The sequence below is a fragment of the Notothenia coriiceps genome, unplaced genomic scaffold (genome assembly GCF_000735185.1).
Source record: "Notothenia coriiceps isolate Sejong01 unplaced genomic scaffold, NC01 NC01_scaffold00024667, whole genome shotgun sequence".
NCBI classification, from domain to species: domain Eukaryota; kingdom Metazoa; phylum Chordata; class Actinopteri; order Perciformes; family Nototheniidae; genus Notothenia; species Notothenia coriiceps.
Window position 1 is genome coordinate 2,404,977 of NW_011357368.1, and position 24,016 is coordinate 2,428,992.

The following is a 24,016-nucleotide window of genomic DNA, read 5'->3' on the forward strand; positions in this document are numbered from 1 at the left end:
AGTTTTCCGACTATACACAGACAATGAAATCTACTTTTAATCCACGGTGAGTGTGTGGTCGTCAGGACGTGCCAAGACTAAAGTCTCGGCGTGGGCGCTGAACCGAGGGGATTATGGGATGCTGCAATGATCTGTTTGGTGTTTGGAGCCAAACACTTCAGAGGCATGTTTTGTATATATCTGAGACCTATAATAAAGTCATAGAAAACCGTATAGGGGACCTTTTTAAAGGTAATAAATATGTCCCGTGGATCTCAAGAGATCCCACTCCATCATGGACTTCCCTGGGTCCTCAGCAATGCACGGGCCAACAGGGAAGTCAGTATGATTAACAGTTTTACAGAAAAATCTAAGAAGCAGACTCCATTTTAGTTTGATGACACTCTTCGAGCATGTGTTACAATCACTGTATAAACCCACTTGAGTCCTGTAGTAATCAGTCCCAAGGTAAAATAATGTGCAGTTTGAAGCAAACCCAACTATAACATATAGAGTTTACTACTCTTTGCTCAAATGTACTATTCTAAAAGCCTGTTTGGTTTAAGGGCAGTGTGTGCAGTTATAGCTGTCATGCTACTGCTCACACATTGAACAAAGACATAGAAAGGCACATGGCGCTCACTGATATGAAAGTCTCTGCCAGAACATATATCTTTCTCTCACTGTTGAGGGGAAGTACGATTCTTTTACCTCATGGTCCTGCTTAGCAAGTCATGGGGAAGATGAGTGATGTTAGGCTTACTATAAAAAAAACACTGGCTTTGATCTGGGATTTGATTTTGAGCGAGGGCCATCCATGCAAACCAAAATAAAAATAAATAGTGTGCATTCATGGTGCTGTAGGTTTTTGGGATTAAAGCATCCATGAAGTAACAGAGCAGTCGTGACCGTGAAGAGGAAGATTAAAGGAAACCAGGGAGTGCAAGAAGGAGACTGGACGTTAACCGGAATCATTCATTGTTATAAGAACACAACACTACTTCCTGTTTGACACTTTCTGACATTGTGTGCCGCTTGAAAACAAATTCCTTCATATGTTTTCGGAAAGGAATTCACAACCAAACAGAATCCATGTTTTGTTTTGGCACTGAACGTAAATATGGGCTGTTATAAGCTGTTGGAAAGAATCACCAGTCTCTTGTCAGCATGTTTGCAATGCTTATGCAAATTCAACTAAAGAGCCTGACTTTGTATAGATAGATAAAAGTAATGACTGTTTGTGTAATTTTGCTTACAGTATGCTAAAATCTAGACTGAGTGTAGCTGTTTTAAAGCATGAATAATCTCAGGGAGAGTGCTCACCTGGAGAAAATTGGATAATGTTGCACAGCTTTGCAGAATGTGTCCTCAGACATTTAGCTGCAGTGTGACCCCTCTGTGAAGACTTTCGCCATTCATTATCAAAAAAGGGTGAGCTAGCCGTCTCCCATGTCTTGCATATGGATATGAATGGCTTGCAGTCATTTACATTTCAATCCAGACACTATATGAGAAAATAATAGGAGGCAAACAATGAGCTGGTGGATTGCGCAGGAAAATGATTGACAGTTTTCAATTAATACTGCAAGATGAGTGGAATATGTTTTGTGCATTAATTAACTGGAGGAAATGGAAATGACCCTCGCTAAGGTAGAATTATCATGATCTGTGCACAGTTCTTCTCGGGTCGATTACCCAGCCACCACCAGGAGAGTGAGAGAACACAGTCATTTTTGATGGATGTCGATTCATATTCATTTTGATGGAAAGGTCTCATAACTTCACTATCAGACTGAGCTCCTGACGAATTAAAAAAAGGTCAGAGTTTATCATTTCTACGTCTGAATGCCTCCCTGTGTTTGCATCGAGATGGCTGTTTGAAAATCTGATCACAGTATGTAGACACATGTTATGATGAACGAAGCTGCCTCTCTTTCATGTATCACACACATGTCATGTAGTTGTTGGTGTTCAGAAAGGATGAAACTGTTGATGTAGGCTTTACATTAAAATGAATTCGTTCCTGCTTTTTTATAAATATATATTATCCCAACAAAGGCATTTCCTACACAGAGTTGAGCTTTTAGGCGAGCATGCTGAGACTTCTCGTACAGAAAAACATTATAAAAGTAGAAAGCGGTCAGATTGACAGCATGTTCAACATACATTTAAATATATCAGGACCCATACTAACAAAAGAGGGTCTGACTGGTAGTCACTCTTGACATGAACATTATATATTATTTCTACTTTCCCTTCACCTTAAAATATGCAATCTTACCTCAGCACTTTACACGCTGCCAGCAATTCTTCTCCACGCTTTCATGCAAAAGAAAGAGAATGACACACTGCTATGATGTCACATGTCGCTGTCATGAAATATTCGTTTGCCCAGGGTTTGAATTAAGTTTAGAATATGAATAGCTTGAAATATTCTGCCACCCACCATTGATTGAAGCTGTGTCATTAGTTGAGTGACTCATCACAGAGGAGTGTTGCTGAATATTGATCGTTCTCTTGACTGAGCCCGGCAGAGGAATTTTCTTCTGCCGTATTTAGAGGAAATATTTTCATATATATTGGATTCACCACTGTCCTGTCTAATGAACCTTTGAGTCGTCTGGGGACACGCTTATATTGACACAAGGATAGGATTTCAGTTCTGCTTCCTCTCTGCTTCCTCCCTCTCCCTCAGATAATTACACTTTAGCTATGTTTGATTTCCTCGGTCCTCATCGGGACGCTCACACGAGTTACCTTCTATCGGGCTGCCCCTGACACCAGTTGTAAAAAGCAGTGAGAAGGGCAATAAATCAAGTTTAGTTTAGTCCAGACTTGTAACTCCTTGTGCCTTTTGAGGTCCACCCTTGAGTCCCACTGTTATAAATTAAGTAGATTTATGGGAAAGCACAATAGGACACCTTGTGTACCCGAAAGTAATCTGCAATGGAGGGTTTGATGAGTAAAGGCTTTGGCGTATTCAGCCAGTGGGACAAGTTTGCACAACTGAGTTATATTATTTTGAAATGTTTTGTCAGAAGATGACTTTTTGCTCTGTAGTTGGCAAGACACACTTCGACCTCTCAGCTGATGGCTTGACTGTAATCATAAACGTATTTTAAAGCTTATTCTAAAATCATTTAGAAGGGCATTTAAATAAGATAATTTGTTAGGAATATCTTATCAGTTATGCATTTGGCCTGCAGGGTCGTTTAGTGAGCAAGTCGAGAGGATGAACCTCTGAACTGAAGTGTCCTTAAGTCAGACACAGGAGCCCTTTGATGAGGGGTTAGGCAATAAAAAAAAAATCAATATAATATCACATCGGATTACTTTCCATGACATGATCCTCAGAGCTGCAGTTTTTCAGATGTCTCCACAGGGCCTCGGCTTTTTTCAAATGTCTGACTCCTGTGACACTGAAGGAGAGACTACTCGAGGCACAACACACACACACTCACACACACACACACACACACACACACACACACACACACACACACACACACACACACACACAGAGGTTTGCTGAATGACTGACATCTTGATACTATCCTCACTTTACTTTTTCACTTCTTAAAGGCTCCTTAATAATATTATAATTGACTTCACAGAGGGGCTCTCTGTGCTCACTGAGTTAGAAAATCATATTTGGATACACAGCTAGCAAACTAATCCCAACCATGCAGAATGCTGGACTGGACTGGTAACAGCTGCAAGGCATCTTTAAACTCTTGTGTATCTCCCTATTGGCTAGAAAAAAAGATTAGTCACTGCAAAACCATTTTTTATCATACTTTTTAGCTTATCTTTGACTTCCTTCATTTGCTTTCCAAGCCCAGCTGTAGAGTGCTGGAGGATGTTGGGTCACGGCTGCTCTGTCAGCTTAGGGTCAAAAAGAGATGACCTTTTATCTGACTAAACTTAGACAGGAGAAATGACTTTCAGATTTGAACAGGATACATTATGATTAGCCCGTAGGTGGAGCTGTAAAAACGACACATTAATCTCTTCATCACCGTTTGATCATCGCAGTCCTTCAACTTCAGTTCATGATTCTCTTTGTTTCACAGAATCACTCCAAACTTTTGGAGACACCTATCACTATACGTCACCTTCATCACATCTGTGAGTGTGTGAGTTAGTGGCCTGTCAAACTACTACAAGGTTTTTTCTTTGATAAGTTTCATAACACATTACTTTCATAATGGGTATTTTTCATGGCGGACATTTTGACATGTCATAGAAGGAAAGGCACAGGTGTTGATAATCAAACTAACGGTGCCTGAATCCAATTTAGCTGCTTTGATTTCAGAGTACTATTATCATGCACGCTGGCTTACTGTCACTCTGACATTTGAATTGTTAATGTCATAACACCTGTGCTTTTCCTACTATGAAATGTCTATTTTCTAGTTTTAGCTTACTAACACTCAAAACACACTGGGAAAATCTAAATGATTTATTCACAATTGAATTGCAGTATTGTACATGCCAACTATTTGTATTATTTAGCCAGGTAAATCAGTCATGTTAAACTATCAGTATAAGGAAGAGTTTGGTTTAACATTTGTATAAAAAACACAACACATAAAAACCTACCAAATGGTGTGTGACAGCAAGAAACGTTCATTGATGATGGTCCTTGTGTAAATATATATATATATATATATATATATATATACATATATATACACATATGTTAGATAATGCTCCTTTTACCCATAAACAACTAGGTGTCCACACTCACACTATTATTAATAAATACCTTAGGAAGAGGCACACTATCAGGCAGGAATTTAAGGAACAGTTGCCACTCTCATACAGCAATGCATCATACCACCCAGGGGCTGATTTGGCTTGTCCCTTCTTCCTTGGCTCAGAGTGAAATCACAAAACACTCATGTCCATATTAGGTGTCCATATTTCCTTTGTTTCCATAACAGTACTTAGGCTGTTAGTAAGCACTTTTCACTAATTTAATACTGGTACAGGTAATGAGTTCATTTGCAAAGATCTGCATATTCTGAGAAGTACAAAGCATGAAAAAGATGATTCCCCATGGTCCTTAGAGGCTTCTCTCCCCACTCCCAGAACTGATTCTGTTTTCTATGTAATCATGATGACAATGGGAGCTACTTCATTCTGCTGCAAATGCATCAAGTGTAAACATCATTAGGTATTGTTATGAATTTCATTCATTTACAAAATGAAGTTTGATATGCTTCACTAAATTAACACATGCCACTGATCTAAATCCAGATCTAAATAAAAAAAGGGAAATAAACTGGAGCCAACATCATTTAGCGGTTTCAATTATAATATTATTTCTTATGTATCGTTGCGTAATGACTTGAGAATCGAATATACTCAGATTTTCCAGGGACCTTCTGACGATCTTATGCATCATTGGGCCCATAGAGCCCTTGTGTTTCCATTAAACCCCGCCTCCTAGCCGCTGCCTCGAAGCAGCGTTATGTCCGATTTAGATTCATGCTAATGAAAAGAGAGGGAGAATAAAGGCTTTTATCGCATTTCACAACTTTTAGGACCTTATTATTTTAAAAAGGCCTTTTTAAAATGTTTGTCCTGGGAGATTGATTGACGTAAAAAGAAACATCCACTGATTTACAAAGGTATATTTTCCAATGTAAGTCAATGGAAAAAATATTTTTTGCTCCAATAGAGTGGTGCAGGAACGAGTCCTAAAACCCGGAAGTGAGTTAGCGTTTTACCACTTCCGGTACCCTCGTCTCAGAGTCAATGGTTTTTTGAACATGTTTTTGGAAAATAGCTTGAAATAAGGTCTGTGGTTGACACAAATTTAAGAGACGGATCACGTTTTGTTCTAGGGCATTAATACATCAGCAGTGACCCCACTGGTGATTTTTGAAGAGTTTACGTGTCTGAAAACCGATGGTTGTTGACAAGTGGCTGAATAGGACTACAGAAGTTGTTGAGGACGTTGTATGTCATTACGCCGAAAACGTAAACACTCCCGCTAAGTTTGTTTGCCCCTTTTCTGCTTGAAAGCAAGTACCTGCCTCCTGCAAACTGTTTAAACAAACGCTTCAACTTGTACAATTTTCAATCTGTATTTTTGAATATGGATCTTAAGTTGGCGTGACGTTGAAGTTGTGCGACCCTGCTGTACTCGGCTGTAGTTCGTTTATAGCATAACGTTAGCATTTTGTAAATTTGTAATTTAGCATCCCTAATGTCTAAATTCAATTCTTAGCTACAAGGAATTTGAATTAGGTTGTATCTTTTAATGAGGCTATTGTATATTTGGTTGGCTCTAAACTGCATCTTAAAAGAGGTTTTCTGTAGTGTAACATTTCTTCTCCTAATTCTGTATCAAATACACAAAAATATTGTATTTTTCACCATCATTGTTGTTGTTGTTGAAGTGTAGAAAAGCTTGTCAACAGGGTGCTATGCCTTTTGAAGCAAAGTGCTTTTGAAAGGATGCATCAAGCCAGCCAGCATCATCCCCCCTACAGCACCTAAACACAGCTCCTCTCAATCCTCGTCGCCGAGAGGACGGCTGCTGAATACTGAGCAGAGGAGACAGGAGCTGCGTCTCAACCTGAAACACACAATTATTATCTCTCTCTTTCACTCTCTCTCACACACACAAAGACAGGCATACATGCACACACTTACACACACAATTAACTACACTAAATGAAACAGTACACACCTACACAGGGATTCTAGCTCCCAGAACACTAACAGCATCAGACGAGCAACCACACACTCCCTTTCAGCAGGAGAAATGGACCATCTGTGAGCTCTTCAGGCCACCAGCCAATGACATTGTTTAGGACTCCTTTTAACGACAGTCGTGAACTGCATTTTGAGTCTTTGTTCTGCCATCTCGAGCATTCGGTCTTTGAAAAAGCCTGTTTTGTTCTATGTTTTGCAAACATCTGCCTGTGTGTGGATGTAAAAAGAGCCACTGTAATAGAACAAAGCTTCTCTAATTTCTCAGCTACAGTATAATGTTAACTACAGTCATCTCCAATGAATTAACAGAGGAGGTAAAACACACTTGCAATGCAAATTAGACTTTATTTTGATACTGATCTTAAAAGGTTGAATATTGAGTTCCAAACAATTGCTTTCCTCTGATATCACCTATTGCTTAATTTGAAGTAATTTTATAGAGAGCCACTGTCTTATCTTTGAGTAGGCAGTTAAGACTTTAATATATTTTTGAACAATGGTTGATTGTAGGGTTGGATTCTGTAGACTCGTTTATTTAGGAACATAATTCCCAAAAATATTTTACATTTATATATTGGCTCATATTTGTTTGTAGTACTTTTGTATCTTTTTTTACAATAAATTCAATGTTTTAAATAATTGTTAAAGCGCCCTCTAAAGCTAAGTTTTAGATTTCCTAATTGTGTTTTGTTTCTCTACTGTGACATGTCTCCATGCTTTAATGTTCAAAAAGCTCTTTTATTTTTCTTATACTGCCTGTGCTGCAGCACCTCTTTTCACCCTCTGTCTGAAACCAGAGCCCAGTCTGCTCTGATTGGTTAGCTGGCCGGCTCTGTTGTGATTGGTCTACCGCTAAGAGATATCTCCTTCCTTAGCCTGCATCACTTAGAACAAGTTGAAGCGCTGGCCAATAGAAGCGTTAGTGATGTCACTATGTCGACAATGTTAACAAAGGACTACAATCGAGGCAAGGGGTGAGTATGTGGGAGAGAATCTTCCTCCGTTTGGGATTGTAGCCTTTGTAGACCATTTACATGCACCACAACCTAGGGCTGCTCGATTATGGCAAAAATCATAATCTCGATTATTTGGGTCAATAATTGTAATTGCGATTATTTCATGCGACTATTCATTGACTTTGAAAACATCCATTTATTGCACTTTAAAACGAATACAAATAATAATTTGAACTTTTTAACTGTTGAATTATACGTTCAGGGTAATCAACTGAAAAACCAATACAAAATAAAATAAAATAAATTATACATTCATATCTACATTTAAATAAATAATATCAAAATAATAAATAAAATAAACAAGATCAACAAACATGTTGCAGTGCACTGTCACAACCAGAAAACTCTTTAACATATAAAAACGATTATCCATTTACTTTGAAAACATCAATTTATTGGAGAAAAAAATGTGAACAGTATGTTTTTAACAGTTGATTACCCTGAACTTTAAGTATAATTCAACTGACAAACCAAAAAAAAAAAAACATTTAAAAAAAAAAAAAAGAAATGTAATAACAATAATTTAAAACATCGTTTTATTTCGATTACGTTGTTTTCGTAATCGTTGCAAGCCATAATCGCGATTTAAAATACGATTAATTGAGCAGCCCTACCACAACCAAAGAGAAAACCCCAAAAAGCATAATGGCCCCTTTAACATAGTAGCACCAATTTGTATGAATACTTTTTACCTTGTTATTCAGTTGGAAGATTTTTTAATAGTAAAGTTTGTTTTTGAAGGTTAGGTTTGGGCACACAATCCACATCCATCTGTAACACAAACACAACCTTCAGATTCAGTTTGACATGAAAGTATGTTCCTCTTTTGCCTGTAAACCCGTGTAAGATCTTTGTTCCTGGCTTGTCTCAGTCAAAAGGAACGTGTATCTTCATTCTCATCAAAGCACACAAACCTGTTTTTGTCCGAGATTAGCCTAGCTGTTTGGTCTGCCCAAAAAATTTCAGTATGCCATCTCTGTCTGGATCTGCCTCACGCTGACAGCAGCCATGTGAGAGCGTGAGGATGTGAGCAAGAGCTTAGTGAGAATGGAACAAGAGATTAGATAAATTGGGAGAGTTTAGATGAGCATACAGGATATTCCAATAAAAACACTCCCACTTCTAACCTGCTCACCCTTGTCGGAAAGAATGAGAAAGGTATCTGTGTGTGCCAACAGACTGTGTTTACCAGGCTGCGTCTGTGTATTTTATTTCTTAGCCGGCAGTACAAGCAGTGCTGACAGCAGAGGCATCGATATCCATTCACTGGGAGTCTGTTCGCTGCCTGACATGAGCTGCTCAAGTCGTTGAGGTGACTATACAGTAATAACAGACATTGTTAAGGATAGAAAGATAACGAGGGACAAAGGAAAGCAATGAAGGAAAATCGAATGAAAACTACCAATTTAGTTATTTTCATCAACAGAGGAATGAGATATTTTGTGTTCATACACAAACGGCATCTTTACTTTTCTTTGATTAGAAATAAAAATAAAACAATAACTGAGAAACTATGAAACTGTGCTCTAAATTATTTTTTGAACATCTGAATAGCATTGGTTCCCCATTGCTGGAAACAAGTTGAAGTTATACAAATAAAGAATACTGTATGTATTGCAAACACAATTAGTAGACTTAGGCTAGTTTCCTTTTTATTCCAAAGAAACTTTTAAAGACTAATTGTACACATGTACACATCCAAATGTCAAACAACAATGTTTGACAACTGCCTTTGTGTGAAGGATTCCCGTCCTACAATTTTTTTTAAATGTTGCACTTTTTCAAAATGTTTGAATCAATTCTTACATGAGACAACATCTGCACCCTACTTCAGAGAAAAGGAACTGAAGGGAGTGTTCTTCACTAGCACTTATATTGCTCCGACTAACAACTGTCTAGATATTCCCCTGGGGTTAGGCAGACAGTTTGTGACTGCACAGAGCCACCTATCTCCCATCCCTCAGCTTCTTAGCTTCTACTATCCATGTTCAGATAGTTTGAACAGTATAGGTACAGGAGTGTTCACAACAAGCAGATGAGTGCAGTAACCATAGTACCGTTTTTTCCTAAGGGGCGGGGTAATGCACTATCCTTTGCTTTAGAAAACAGTTGTTCTCAAACTTCAGCACAAAGCAGGATGGGATCATCAGTCATCTGGGTTGCATGTGGATTCAGGCTCATTGTCTCACTGAGTTATTCTTCTAATTTAATTTGATCCCTAATCTATTATTTCCTTTCACTGTATATCCCTTTGAGTACTTATTATCTGTTTTTTTTAAGATATCTTTGTGCCAGAGAGTGACTTTATTTGGGATAAAGAGTGAAAGCTAGTCACAGAGGGGAGGACATTGCCTGTAATGTTCGCCCGGCTCAGGATTCAAACCGGCTTACTAGGCAGCGTTCACCGCACATGGGCCGCCAGCTCTAACCACTGAGCTACCCGGTGGCCCTGAATACTAATCTTTAACATCTTACACTTTACAAATAGTCTCTTTTACTATTCAGCCAGGCTTAGATGCGTTCATTGATGATATTGAGAAGCAGCTGGATAAGGGAGGACCAATGCTCTGTTGCCAATTTATATCAATGCATGGGAATAAGTCTGAAGACATCTTGTTTTTCTGGCACAAAACTCACCTGCTTTATCATATCAGACTTTAATCAATTGAATACATTAAATCAATCATAGCTGTAAAATGCATCTCAAATCTAGCCATTGATCTTGCGAAGGGGTGCTTTGCTTTCATCCTGAATAATAAAAACGTAATTGCAAATTTTCTTTAGAAATACTGGGTTGTTTGGTTATAATACTGACTCATGCGAGAAGGAACAGAATAGTTTCTGATCCTGTCACGTAGGATATGTTTCCCAAATGTGAAATCTCTATTTGTGGAAGGAGCCTGAGGGCATGTTCAGTTTCATTCCTTTGGTGGCTGTCTGCAGCCTCTACCCAAGTGACAAGATGTAAGACGTTCTGCACAACAGTGGGCATAATTGACACAGACCTGGTGTATGTTAGGAAACATTGCTTTACTCTCAGTATCTCTCTTTTACTCAATACCCCCCTCTATTTGTACCCTGCCACCACAGTGTGTGTGTGTGTGTGTGTGTGTGTGTGTGTGTGTGTGTGTGTGTTTGTTATTTGTGTGTTCAGAATCTGCAGTGAAAGGTTTTTAGCTTTGCCCTATTCTCCCCTAAGATAATCTTTATAAGAGATCAAGATAATGTTTAGATACAAAAAACATTTTCTCACTCCTCCGGGGACGTTACATATTTTCCTTTTAACAGGAAAAAAAACCAAGCAAACCCAAGAGCATGGCCTGCATCACAGCACCTTTTCCACCTCATTGGCTGGCCTTTCCAGATGCTATCAATGAGCAGGTGATTTTGGTGCAGCCCATAAGTTCTGCATTGCAGAGGTATAGTCTGAATCACTAAACACAGATTGTGCTCTAGCTATCTTTACATTGTATTTCTATTATCTGCACAGCAGCAACCCTGACTGCTGTGAGCACAAAGCACCATAAATAGATTCTTCTTGCTAGTGCTGAAAGAAATGATTTTGCTTTGTCTCATAATTGGATTGATTAAATACATATATCATCTTTAATATCAGGCCTATAGTATTAATGTGTGTTTTTACATGATTACACAATGCAGTGATTAATTATTGAACTGGCAAAAATAAACTATACAACATACCTCAGTCCATGGCTGTCTGAATATTTGAGCAATTTCATTCAAAAAAAATGTCATATATAATACAACTGTTCTGTAAATAACTTTACTTTAAATCATGTCAGTCTCGTTTCTGAATTATACTAGCAAGCATCATTTTTAGTAAGTTAACAGTTAAACATTTTTCTTTTGCAAGACGGATACATTTGATGATGATTTTAAGTGCTAGTTTATTACAAACTGCTTTTGGTGGAGAAGCCAGAAATTAAACTACCACCTGAAAACATGAAAAGAGCAAATATGTTGTAACAGTGAAAGATATTTTACTTTCTCTGTGTTTCTTTTACCACCACAGCTGGATTCTGTTTTGTGTTGTTGCTAGGCAACAAATACTGTTACAGTGAATACTTGTGAGTCTTGACTGTTATTGCTTAGTAACACAATTATGCCCCAGTAAGTAAAAACTGAAATCGGCGAGGCTTGAAAACCACGGAGCTCAGTGCTCAAACTTTTTTTGCATGACTTAAGTTGAATCCGGTGACTTGGCTGCAAAAGGCCGGTGACAATGAAGAACAGTCGCACAGCACCGAGCCCACTCCCCACTGTCTCTTTTCATATGCTAATCCAAAGCCACAGCACGCCCACCAATTACTGATCCTCAGTCAGCCAGTGGGTCCCGATTCCCTCCACTGACCAGCAGACATATTGAAAACCCCCTGGGAGAGACATCATTTATGTGATGTACACAAAGACATTAATCAAGTTTACTTCTCATGTTCACTTAACTCACAATTAACCAGTAGCTACTCTTAGATTTATGAGATAAAAATGGTCATCTGAAAAAACGACTTATAAAAACTCAAACATTTCTTTGAGGATGTGATTCATTTTCCAGCTGCTGCTCCATATGGCGTTCTGGGTAAAAGCCAATTATAATAACCAAGGGCAACAGTGCTGTCTACATGGCTCTATTCTGTTTTTAATCCGGTTTCAGTTGGTATGGAGATTGGGAAAGATAAGTACACAAGTTCTCCATGCTAAGAAAAAGTTGAAGGAACTGAAATCGGATTCAGTCCTGCTCCCCACCCTGGCTCCCAAAAGCTTCTCTTCCCAAAACTGTCAATTAACCTAAACAACTCAAATGTAACCTAGGAAAGTTTAAACCACATAATGGATCAAGACAAACTGAATGTAGGTCTGATTTCACATGTTGGTGCACACAGTTTTTGTCTGCGTAATAAGTCAAATATTTTTGGGTAAATGGGAGTTTTTGGAGGGAAAACTGTCAAATTTTTCTCCCGTTTTTATAAACATTCTAAATTATTACTGATGTATTTTCTTCAATACCCTTCACCAAAAAGAAAACATATCAGCCTACATCAGTCTCATATTTTACCTGCCTTCATCTGTCAAGTGAAAAGATTTCTTCCCGATCATAGTAAGCTTATAAAATCCTAGATCGGCATGTAGCGTCTCTCCTGTCGGGCTGCTGTCAGTCGAGGAGTCAATCACACCGGACTGCAGTGAGGAAAAATTAATCAGCTGGTTCAGAAATAGTTTAGTGGACTTCACTGACAGCCAGAACTGAGAGTGTCGCAGCAGCCAACAGACTGGAACCGCTGCCTGGCCTCAAGCTGCTTCCTGTTTCTCGACCATAGTAAGCGCTCCAGTGACATCACTTTGAATAGTTTGTGAAGTTAACAGCCTGCCATGCTGTTGCCCCTACATTCCTCTGTGTACAATTACACCAGTGTTAATTTCATCAACGAAAACTATGACGAAAAATGTTCATCAACGACCTTTTTTACATGACTAAGAGGAAACGATGACGAGCTAAAAATAGATTTTTGATAATAAAAACGACTATTTTGTTTTCGTTGACGAGACGAGATGGGACTAAGGTGTTAATGGTGGACTATCGGACATTCAAAATGCAGGATATTTTCCCCCAATTGTCCGTCTTGTTTGTCAAAAATGCATCCCTGTCATTGGTTGAATTAGTTGGGATTCTGAATCTGCACACGTTACTCATATTACACAAGTAAAGGGTTAAGAGAGTGAAATGTGGCTTTACGAATTTTTCAAAATGAACACTGAATTACACAGCTTAAAACATGTCACCCTAGGTAATATGTATGCCAACATATAGTATAAGCAGGTTTACTGACAGGATACACACTCCTGAGAAAAGACAAACAGTGTAAGGGGTGCTATAGAAGATATATACACAGATAAAAACAAATCCACTCACTTCAGATACCACCGCATCTTTATTACCCAGATGGGTCCAATAGACTTTTATTACACCTGACAAGAGATGAATTCCATTAATGAACATCAAGTGACTTTGGGATTGTGTGTGTGTGTGTGTGTGTGTGTGTGTGTGTGTGTGTGTGTGTGTGTGTGTGTGTGTGTGTGTGTCCTCCCCTCCCCTGTGACTAATGTATCATATGCAGCAGCAGGGTCGTCTATAAATAACAACATGATGTTCATTTACTGAGCGGGAGGGGTGACTTGTGTCTGGGCAGATTGATGAACGGGTGGAGTGCATGTGTGTGTTGTTCCCCATTCTTTCGCTCACATGCGGTCGGTCAGTTTTATGTGAGACAACAGAGTAGACTTTAATATTGAGCACACAGAGTGCCTGAGGCAACCGCAACGATCTTTCTGGAAGTACACAAACCTTTCTCGCCAATTTGTGCATTGTGATGGCCAATATGTGCGAACCACATGCAGTATGGGTAAGGGTGAAACTTCACAAAAAGCTGGGAAACAATAACAACAACAACAACAGCAGAGTGAGTGGGCATGCTCTTGACAGCCTGATGTCAGATTACAGCAGAGAAATGCAGGATTGAGTAACTATCCACAGTAGTTAATTATAAGTGCGTATTCCTTTACAACAGTTAATAGTCTACTGTATACTCTAGAGTGAATTCTGAGAACACTGAACATACTTTTTCTTTTAGCTTTCCTTGATATATCATTATTGTGCCTCCATCTTTTCCAGTACAGGTCTTGGGTTCAGGTGCCCTGCCTTGTGTAAATGCCTAATTTCCATAGCGTGGTTCGACCCTTTTCTCTATTTATTTTTCCACTGCAGCAGATAGTATCCCTTCAGTGTAGGCGGGATTAGCTGGCTGTCGTAGCTAAACCACATCAAACTGCCCTGACATCATCTTCCCTGCTTCTCTTCCCTGGATGCTTTCATTGGCAGTCAAACAGAGGAACATCTCCACTTTGTGAATTGTAGCCCATGTTGAGGTTCTGGGTGCTCTCATCTTTAAAAAAAATCTAAGTCTAGTCAAAAGACAGTTCCATCTTATTACAAAACGTGTTCATATTGAGAGGAGCTTGGCCTTTTTTAAATGGCAGGTTTGTGCAGGATGTTCACTGTCGTGCTAATGACTTCTGACCATTATTGGTCTGCAGTGTTTCAACTCCACATAATAGTGACAACTCCGCTCATTTAGAAACTCAACTGAGGTGTTACCAACAAAAGTACCAAGTTACTATGAACAACTTTTGCTGATGGAAAACCGAAAAAACAAACTGTTTCAAACAAGCCATGTTAAGGAAAATATGTTATAATGTCCGTCTTTTCACTGAATTGTCATCTTGAAAAGGGCACTCACAACAATTCCGCAACAACTTCATCCTCACCTGTTGCACTTGCCATTTCAACGTTAAAAACAATAAAACGGCCTGAATTGCTTCGTCGCATTCATCTAGATCCTCTGTCTCGAGCCAGTTAACTAGCGGGCCTTCTAGAGTACCCTGGAACTGAGGGAAACTCTGAAAGAATACGCCCATTGGCTACAAATCAATTTATGATTGGTTGATCAAACTGTCTGTCCAAACGTACGCTCTCATTCAGTGCAACGGCCAGGGCATTCGATCAAGGATGTAGAATACCTTGGTTGAAGGATATTCTACCCAGAGACCCAGAACAAGATCTGATTGGTTGCTTTCTTTTCTTACACAAAACCACTGAAATGCGTAGTGCATGGTCCGAGAAGGACAAACAAATCAACGTAACACTGTAATATTAAAGATCAACAACACAGATACCATTCTCATTTATTCATTTTATATACATTTTATTTATATAATTAAATCGATTTTTTTGTTTGTGTTATCTGAGTGTTCCAGGGTATGCTCTGAATACCTTCAATGCCCTGACGGTTCGCCACTGGTTTCTGTCCTATTAGTGTCCAGTATCCGTCCCTTTCTTATCTGTTTGCTGGTTATTACTTGACATTTTGAATGTCATTGTCAACTAGACAATGCTTCAACTAGAATAAAAGCAAAAGCAGTTTTCCCACCCTGACTGCAGGTACAGTACTTTGAACAATACCCCTCTGTGCTGCGGCAGAGAGGAGAGAGACACTTTAATGTTTCCTTCTCTGAGAGTGAAGAGCCTTATCTGTAAACAGGTGGCAGTCACTGTGTGCTGTTGCCTCAGTCGCCTTTCAGTCTTCTTTAAAAAAGGAAAATAGGGATAAAAGCACAGCAGAACTAAGGAGTGGTATTATATACAGTATAATAAAGACAGAAGGAGACTTTGAGGTGTGTTAGTCCTCTGTGAGTTTATGAAAATGTTGTGATTAACCAGTCTGAATGGGGAAGTTCGCTTAGGATAAAGGAGTGAGCAACGTTCTCCACATTCCCAGTTTTAATGGGAAAAAGCACATGTTCTCAAATTTGCGCGCACATTTTCAAGGTCAAAATATAAATAATAAATCTACATTCTTAGCATTCCTTTGGTTTTATTATTATACGCAGGGCTGCAAATAACTACTTTCATTACCTATTAATCTTGATTGAATGTTTGAACATTGCTCAGTTTATAACCAAAGCACAAAGATATTTATTTCCAATTAAAAAAAACTCACAAGTGAATCCTCACATTTGTTGGCAGGGATTATCATTTCGTTTTTGGTTTTTTAAACTTTTTGTTGACTGAGTGACTTAAACAAACTATTCCCTCAAACGTTATTACGGTTTCAAAAGAGCTCAATTTCAAGTTTTTATGTCATTTTCAAAGCGGACCTTTTTAAAAACTGTGATAATTGCAGTGATCCTGTAATGAAAGAATTGTTTTCATAACTATTTAAAAAATGTTCCCGCAACTGCCTCTTTGTCAAACTAATGATTTCCTTCCCATTGTCCATGAGTGCAGGGAGGGAGGTGCATGCGGTATAAACAGACTGAAAAGAGGAAAGGCTGAAGTGTTCTCTGAAGTCAGTTTTATAGCTCAGTGCAATGTGTTGTGTTCAGTCAAACACACAATCCCTGAACTTTGCAGCATTATCTCCTAAAGACAGCTGTGCTGAGGACCTCTGACTCCCATGTGCTTATATGGGCTAGCTCACTCCTCCCCCCCTGCATTTCTCTGCAAATGGTACAGTCCATTTAAAAAGGTGCTTGTCGTCTCTCAATGCTCTGTGTCCTTTCAACAGTCAGCTGCAGGGAGCACATTTCACCGGGGCAGTGCTGGCTCTCTATAACACACACACATACACATACACACACACACACACACACACACATACACACACATACACACACACACACACATGCGCTCTCATGCTGTTACGGTACTCTCAGGCACACACACTAACCGGCATGCTTGCACACTGACACACTCACACTACGCATACATTATCTCTAGAGCGCAAACTTCTTACAGCAGTTACACATTTCCCCTGAGCTGGATGCCTCTCTTTAAGGGAATGGACAAACTGCTCTAAAGGATTTTGGAACTTGGCTTTCTTATAAAGAAAGGGGAGAAATAACAGACAGAAAAGGAGAAGGAGGAAGGATTTATTTGGGGACACGTTCCTTCACTGGAGATGTACAACTTGTCAGTATGACACCTTGTCCGGATTCCCCTCTCCTCTTCAGGCAAAAATCCTGAAAATGATGGATGACAACAAGCAGCTGGCTCAGCGCATCGATGGAGCCATTCAGTCCGCCAGCCAGGAGGTGACCAACCTGCGGTCCGAGCTGAGCGCCACCAGCCGCAGACTGGCCGAGCTGGGGGCCACCGACTCGGGCAGCATGCTGGAGACCCTGCAGCACAACCACAACGGTAGGACAGCCCCTCGGAGAGTGGAGTGAGACTGTGCTGAGAAGCTGCGAACATGTGGGGAAGGATGAGTGCACTCTGATGCAGCGCTGTATGATCCCGCTGTGTGTGTTCCTGCATGTCATGGAGTTGAAAAAGCCTATGCTCATGCCTCTTTCTGTGTAAAGTTAGCAAGTGGGTTGAACAAAAGAGGTGAGGGGTTCCTGCTGGCTTGTGTCCACTCTGAGTTCTCCCACAAATCCCCTCTCATGTTGAATAAATAAGCTTTTGAACCTTTCAGAGGGGGGGAGTGCTGCACTTTTAGTGAAGGCAGAGTGGGTAAAGTTACAACCTCTTTTCACTGTCGGGCACTCGCATTCGGTTCTCCCTTAACTGGGCAATGGATCTGTGTCTCTCGAGTAGGAAGGGAAAAGGGGGCTGGTTTTAGGGTTGCCGCGGGTTACTGTTACCGAGAGCTGGTGTGTGTGTGTGTGTGTGTGTGTGTGTGTGTGTGTGTGTGGTGCAGCTGCACTGTTTGTCCTTTTCTAACTTTTTTGTCCTACACTGAGTTTTTACATATACAAAGGTAACAGATGTGAGTTTTTGTGTACATGCATAAGCACGGGTGGCATCATTAGCATGTGTGCCCATGCTGTCATGTCCTTTCAGCTTCTGGCACACACATACTCACACACTCTTGCTGTTTCCATAGAAGTCAGCTGGTACACTGAGCCGGCTGATAGGATACGTTTCTTCTTGGCCTTGGGAGCACTCTTCTTTGAAACCACATATCTTTGGGATACTTCTGAGTTATTTGGTCCCCAGTTGACCTCTGTAGTGTTTTTTTTAAAAGAGGGAAATACACAGCTGGTCAGGAACAGTTTGGTCATGTGTCAGCATTGTTTTCAATGGACTGCCGCTGTTGCTTTGTTTTTCAGCTTTTTCTTTCAGCTTGTGTGTGTGTGTGCCTTGCGGTATCCCTTTAACCCTGATGCACGCTCACACTCCTGCTGTTTCCATAGCAGTGTGTGTGCCAGTGCGAGTGACGGCAAGCATTCCTCTGGGGGGGTTAGAGCACTGATGTCATTGTGCTTGTTGCTGCTTCACTGCTTAGCTGAAATTATGCCTGATGTGTGCATGTTCAGTGGTGGAATCACGTTCATCTGTCGAGAAGATTCATAAAACATGTTTATTCTTATTCTCAAAATGTTTCTGAAATGATACACATTAAGAACATGGCATCTACGGTTTCTGTACATTCCCCACATAAATGGATTTTGTCAGATATAATTGTCCAGAAATATGGTGCTAAGCGGTACTGAGTGCCCATTTTCTCAACATCAATGACAAATGCCTACATCCTTTTGATAGTAACGACTAAGGTTTCTGATTCCTGGCTTGGTTTGGCCTGTATATCTTTCCTCTGTCATTGTCAATAAGCCTTTTTTTTTTTTCTCTTCACACCCATCTCTCACTGTCTGTGTCAAGACAGCCCTTTCTCTCTTCCAAGCTGTTCTTTACAAGCCCAGGCTGTATAATAGAAACGGCTGGGCATAGGGGGGATTATGTAATTTATCACCAGTGTCTATGTTGGGAAGGGAGGTGTGTGCTAAGGGTAGCTGGTTCATTGCACAGCCGACAGTGGGAGTCCTGGGGGAGATTTGCTGGGGGTGCTACCTGGCACATCACTACCAACAGAAGTAACCTTGCTAGCTGGCTAGCTTACCTTAATTGCATTTGCTCTGCCTGGGGGTTTTCATCTGCATGTTCTTTTCATCCCAGCAAGTAAAAATGTTAGGATAAATCTTTGTAGGGATGTCCCAATACCAGAGACGAGTATGTAACATAGGGTCTTGTTGCGATCAAACCAGGGACACTGTGGTTATATATTTTCTTTTGTGCAAATTGGGACACGGATCAGTTTTATAAACTTTGGTCGGCTACTCTATTGTTTGCTTTCCCCAGAGAAACAGTGACAATGTGTGAACAAGCAGTGTACATTGACCTACTTGATATACTTTCCCTGTGTTTAGCAACCTTTTCTACTTAGAAATACGGCTCCTTATTACTTGGCTTTATGTCCCTTACTTATCCCGAGCTTACTTTGTGTCTGAGATGAAACAAATGTGCTTATAATGCAAGTTGATAGATAAAGCTTTGAATATTTTTTACTGCAGCTGATTGTACTCTCACCACCTCTCGTGAGTTATGACCATTTTTATTTATTTAGCAATTAATGGTTATGAGAGAAGGTCAGTTGTATTGCATTTATTGACCCATCCATTCTGATACTTTCAAGTATTTAAGTCAAGCTTGGTTAGTCAAGCATTCACAAGATTATTGCTGCCTTAACTCAAAGGGCATGCAACTCTATCTGAACCTCATCAAAAGATTTTACACGATGTCTGGTAAATCATTTGAGTTATAATCCTTGTAATAATTAAAAATACAAAAATATATTTACCTTCAAGGATCCAGAAGATTAAGAATGATTTGGGCCTATTATATCATTTAGCATAGAGGATTTGCTGTCTCTATACATCATTAATGAGCAGACAAGCGCTGCATGTTTAAATGCTCCTGAGGCTACAGTTTGATGGTGTTCTCTAATTCTGTTCACGGAAAGCCTCCTTGGCCATTGCCGTTAGATATTAAACAGGATTAAGAATATTGTGAGTCTCTTTGGTTAAAGAAGTATCTCCATCAGAGGTGAAGGGAAGAGCAAATAAGACGTGACGCTTGTAATACCATTAGTCAGGGCTTTAGGAATTGGAAGGAAATACGAGCCAGTTCTCTAGACCAGCCGCAGCACAGCATGTTGCATCGGGTGTTATTATAAGGTTTAACCTCTATTTCAAAAGCACCTTAAAGTAGGGCTGACACCTCTCAGACTGGCCCCACCTGCAGGCTCCAGGTCGATGCAGCATTGTGATGGCCAGCCATTCATCAATACAGGACTTTGAAAGCGAGAGGCTAAGCTTTTATCCACTAGCTGTATGGCATACACATCAGGCATCTTACAACAGAAGAAGAGCAGCACATTTCTGCCTCCTCTCTGTACTTTTGAGTACTCGAATATTTAAAAACTGTCACAGAAACATCTATCCTCCCTCAGTTTTACTCAACGTGGAACAAAAACGCACACACTGCCTGTTCTAAACATTGTCTTCCCATATATAACATGGCATTTCAGGGAACAATTTATGATTATAATTGTTATGTTCTGCTCAGCGGGGTTTCCGTGATTCTGTGTACAGCGTTACCACTCAATTGTCAGTTATATAGAGAGAGACTACTCGCACCGTAAATGCTTCATTAACATCATGAAGAGCTTGGACATTTGTATTCCTGCTGTGTGCAGAATACACACGTTCATGCACTCGCACGTGTGACATGCATCCCTTATTCACACTCTGACAATCAACACTTACCAAAAACTAATGTTAAAGGGAAAATGCATTGCTTCATTTTGTTTCAGACTAGATTTAAACATGTAGAGCAAGTCATCCCAGGGCTACTTATCTAAACTAAGCATTTATTTGAGGCAATATGAAATTATTAGAAATACAGATAGGCTCTATTCAAACGCTCAACTGTTTTAGACTTACCATTCATTCGAAAATATATGAATTAAATACAGGATTTTCATAATTTGGAGAAACACTTTTATATCTCAGGCTTTTGAAAATGTCAACAGGCTCTTACATTATGGCCTACCCTCTTCAATTAAGATAATGTATGCAAAAGAGCCTTTTTTTGTCACCACTTTCTTGTTAAATTTGAGCGCTTAGTTAGTTCCATTATATTGCACTCATTTTAATTAATGCATACCAATAGCTGTGGAAAACAAGTGTGTTAAATAAATCCTAATGATTTTGGTTTATTTGAGTAATTTATTATATTTAACGAAAATATCAACTTACATAGATATAAGTCGCCTAGTTATGAATTATATACTACTACTTCAAATATTTGTCACATAAGGAACAGAGGGCAACATTTTTGGGACTCAATCTGTATGTTTTCTTTGTGCTTTTATATACTTAAGTTTCATAACACATCTCCAGATGTAAACACATGTAATCACTGCCTTTGCTGCATCAAGCAAAAATATAATTTCCCACATTGTTTATTGTTGAGTTTTAAATCACATCAAAGTCCTTCAAGCTAAGAACGTTGTCACAGATTACAGGTTTTGCCTCCATGAATTGCTTTCCTGCTGTCTCTAGTCTGATTAGACGATGTCTGGAAAAACCTGACATTTTCCAGCAGCTAATGCCTTCATACCCTTTACACTCCCTTTCATTGATTTGATGAAGAGGGATAGGTTTAAAGCTGCTGCCACTCAGAGAGGCATGCGGTGCAGAAAGCCAGCTGAGAGACTCAAAAGCAAAGACATAATAAGACAGGAAAGAGAAAACAGGGGTATCGCACTCACAAAAGACTGCAATGAATTACCTCACGCTGTGAAAATGGCACCAAATCTCATTAGTGTTTCCGTAGATTCTCTGTCTATGGCAATGCTAAACTTAATGACTTGTGGGGAAGCACAGTGATAGTCCTCTTCATGTTTATGGCACGTTTTATTTGATAAAGTTACCCAACAGATGGTTTCTCATCAAAGCAGTACTCACAAGTGCAACACAAATTGGAAACGCCACAAATGCCTTTGGCAAATTCATTTAGATCCTCTGTTGGCACCAACCGCAGTAACTTCCTTAATGAATCCCACATTTAGAAGGAATCACCACTCACTGAAGTTCGTATTTCAAATGGAACGACCCATGTCAAGATAATTAATAAGGCTGAAACCTGAACATGGGGTTGAAAGTAGTAATTACTTGGTTGTAAAGCATCTTAATGATGAATGATGTTATTCTGAAACCATATGCTTAAAGGTCACTCATTTACTTGCACATGTAGTCATCAAGCGGGTGAGAGAACCCTGTGAATTAGATTGATTACAATGCAGTGTAAAGTTAAGGACATGACATGCTGCCTCTTGCGCAAGTTATACACACACACACACACACACGAGCAGAGGAGCAAAGTGTTTTCCAGACGGTCATCAGTTGTCATAAGGCCTTGAGACACTGTCAGTGGCTTTGTTTGACATTACAACTCTAGTATTAATACATTCATCCCCCCTACTACCACACACACCTTTTTATTTTTTATTCTCCACCTGAATAAACAATTTGATGCCCTTCATAGCATTCGGGTAGGTCAGGTCTGTATGCATATTTGATGTTTTGGGCTGGTCGCAGTCCGCATTAATGAGTGGCTCTCAGCTGTGTAAATGAATGCTGCCCTTCTTCCTTCAGCCTAACGTTCCTGAAAACTGATGCTAACAGACCTCTCATGCTACGCGGTAGATGGCGTGAGCGAGTGTGTTCAGTATCCGTTGACATTGTACATATTCAGATGTCATGAATTGCAAAGCTGTGTCATGCAAAACTGTAGGAGTAGGGGTCAGATTTGGGGTGGACCAAGTGGTCAAGGACCGCATAAATATCACTCTTCCCACAGAAAGCCATTACGGAGAAGATCTGGTGTTATTCGTAGCTCTTTGAAGGTGACAGTCCAGTATAATAGATTGGGCACCATGTGGATAGACTCCTGTGACCAATGATTACAACTCTCATTAATTTGATGGAAAGCTTCATTAGTGGAAGATGGTGGGTGGTGGGCTTCATTGTTTTTTATACTGTATCGACTGTGATACCCTTATTAGTCTCTGGATGGTCCTCATATTATAAGTTTGCCACAGGGCCGAGCTCAAACATATTAAAGCCAACCCCAGATAACGTGGGTGAGAGACATTTGTATTGTTGCCAGTGATCCAGTGAAAATAAATGAGAACCAAATAAATGACAGTGGATGGATCCATGCAAGGCTGAACTGCGAATACATCGGATGGGACACTGGCTCAGAAATCTGCACAGCGGAAGCTGATAGGTCTTCTCTGTTGCCCCAGAGAATGGCTCCTAATAGACCAAGATAGGAGATTAGAGAAGAGTGTGCTCGTCAAGTGCGGAGCCCCACAGTGGTTTCTGAATGATGTGATGTGACGGGGATTTGGGGAAGAATTGGGGGGACTGGGGAGGGATGGGGGGGGGGTCCTTCTCTGTGGGGCATCCTTAGATGTTGTCAGCAATTACTCGCAATGAGGTGCAGTCAGACGATCGGCTGTGGCTGCAGCGATGATGAAATGACATTTCCCCTGTTCATCTTGCATTCCCCAAAGTGGTAGATGGAATGATGCTGTGGTGTTTTTGATCATTACAGAGTGCTGCAGCACTGTGCCAAGACGATGGGACTGTTGACGTCATCCTTATACTTTATCTCTATGCAGGTCTTGCAGTAAAAGTGTTTGGAAAGTATTTGTAGTATTACTGTATGTTTAAAAAAAAAAAAAGGACTTAAAGTTCTCCTATTATACTGTTTTTCAACAATATATTATAGGTCTCAGATATATACAAAACATGTCTCTGAAGTGTTTGACTCCAAATACCAAACAGATCATTGAAGCATCCCATAAACC

At 39.9% G+C, this 24,016-nt stretch overlaps 1 protein-coding gene across 1 annotated transcript in view; it reads left to right on the plus strand.

The window, feature by feature from the left end:
* LOC104955408 (uncharacterized) overlaps positions 1–24,016 on the plus strand; it is a 154,957-nt gene that overhangs the window by 79,176 nt on the left and 51,765 nt on the right. The window contains exon 3 of the mRNA XM_010782735.1: positions 17,310–17,496. Coding sequence (XP_010781037.1) covers positions 17,310–17,496 — 187 coding nt within the window. The remainder of the gene's footprint in view (positions 1–17,309; positions 17,497–24,016) is intronic.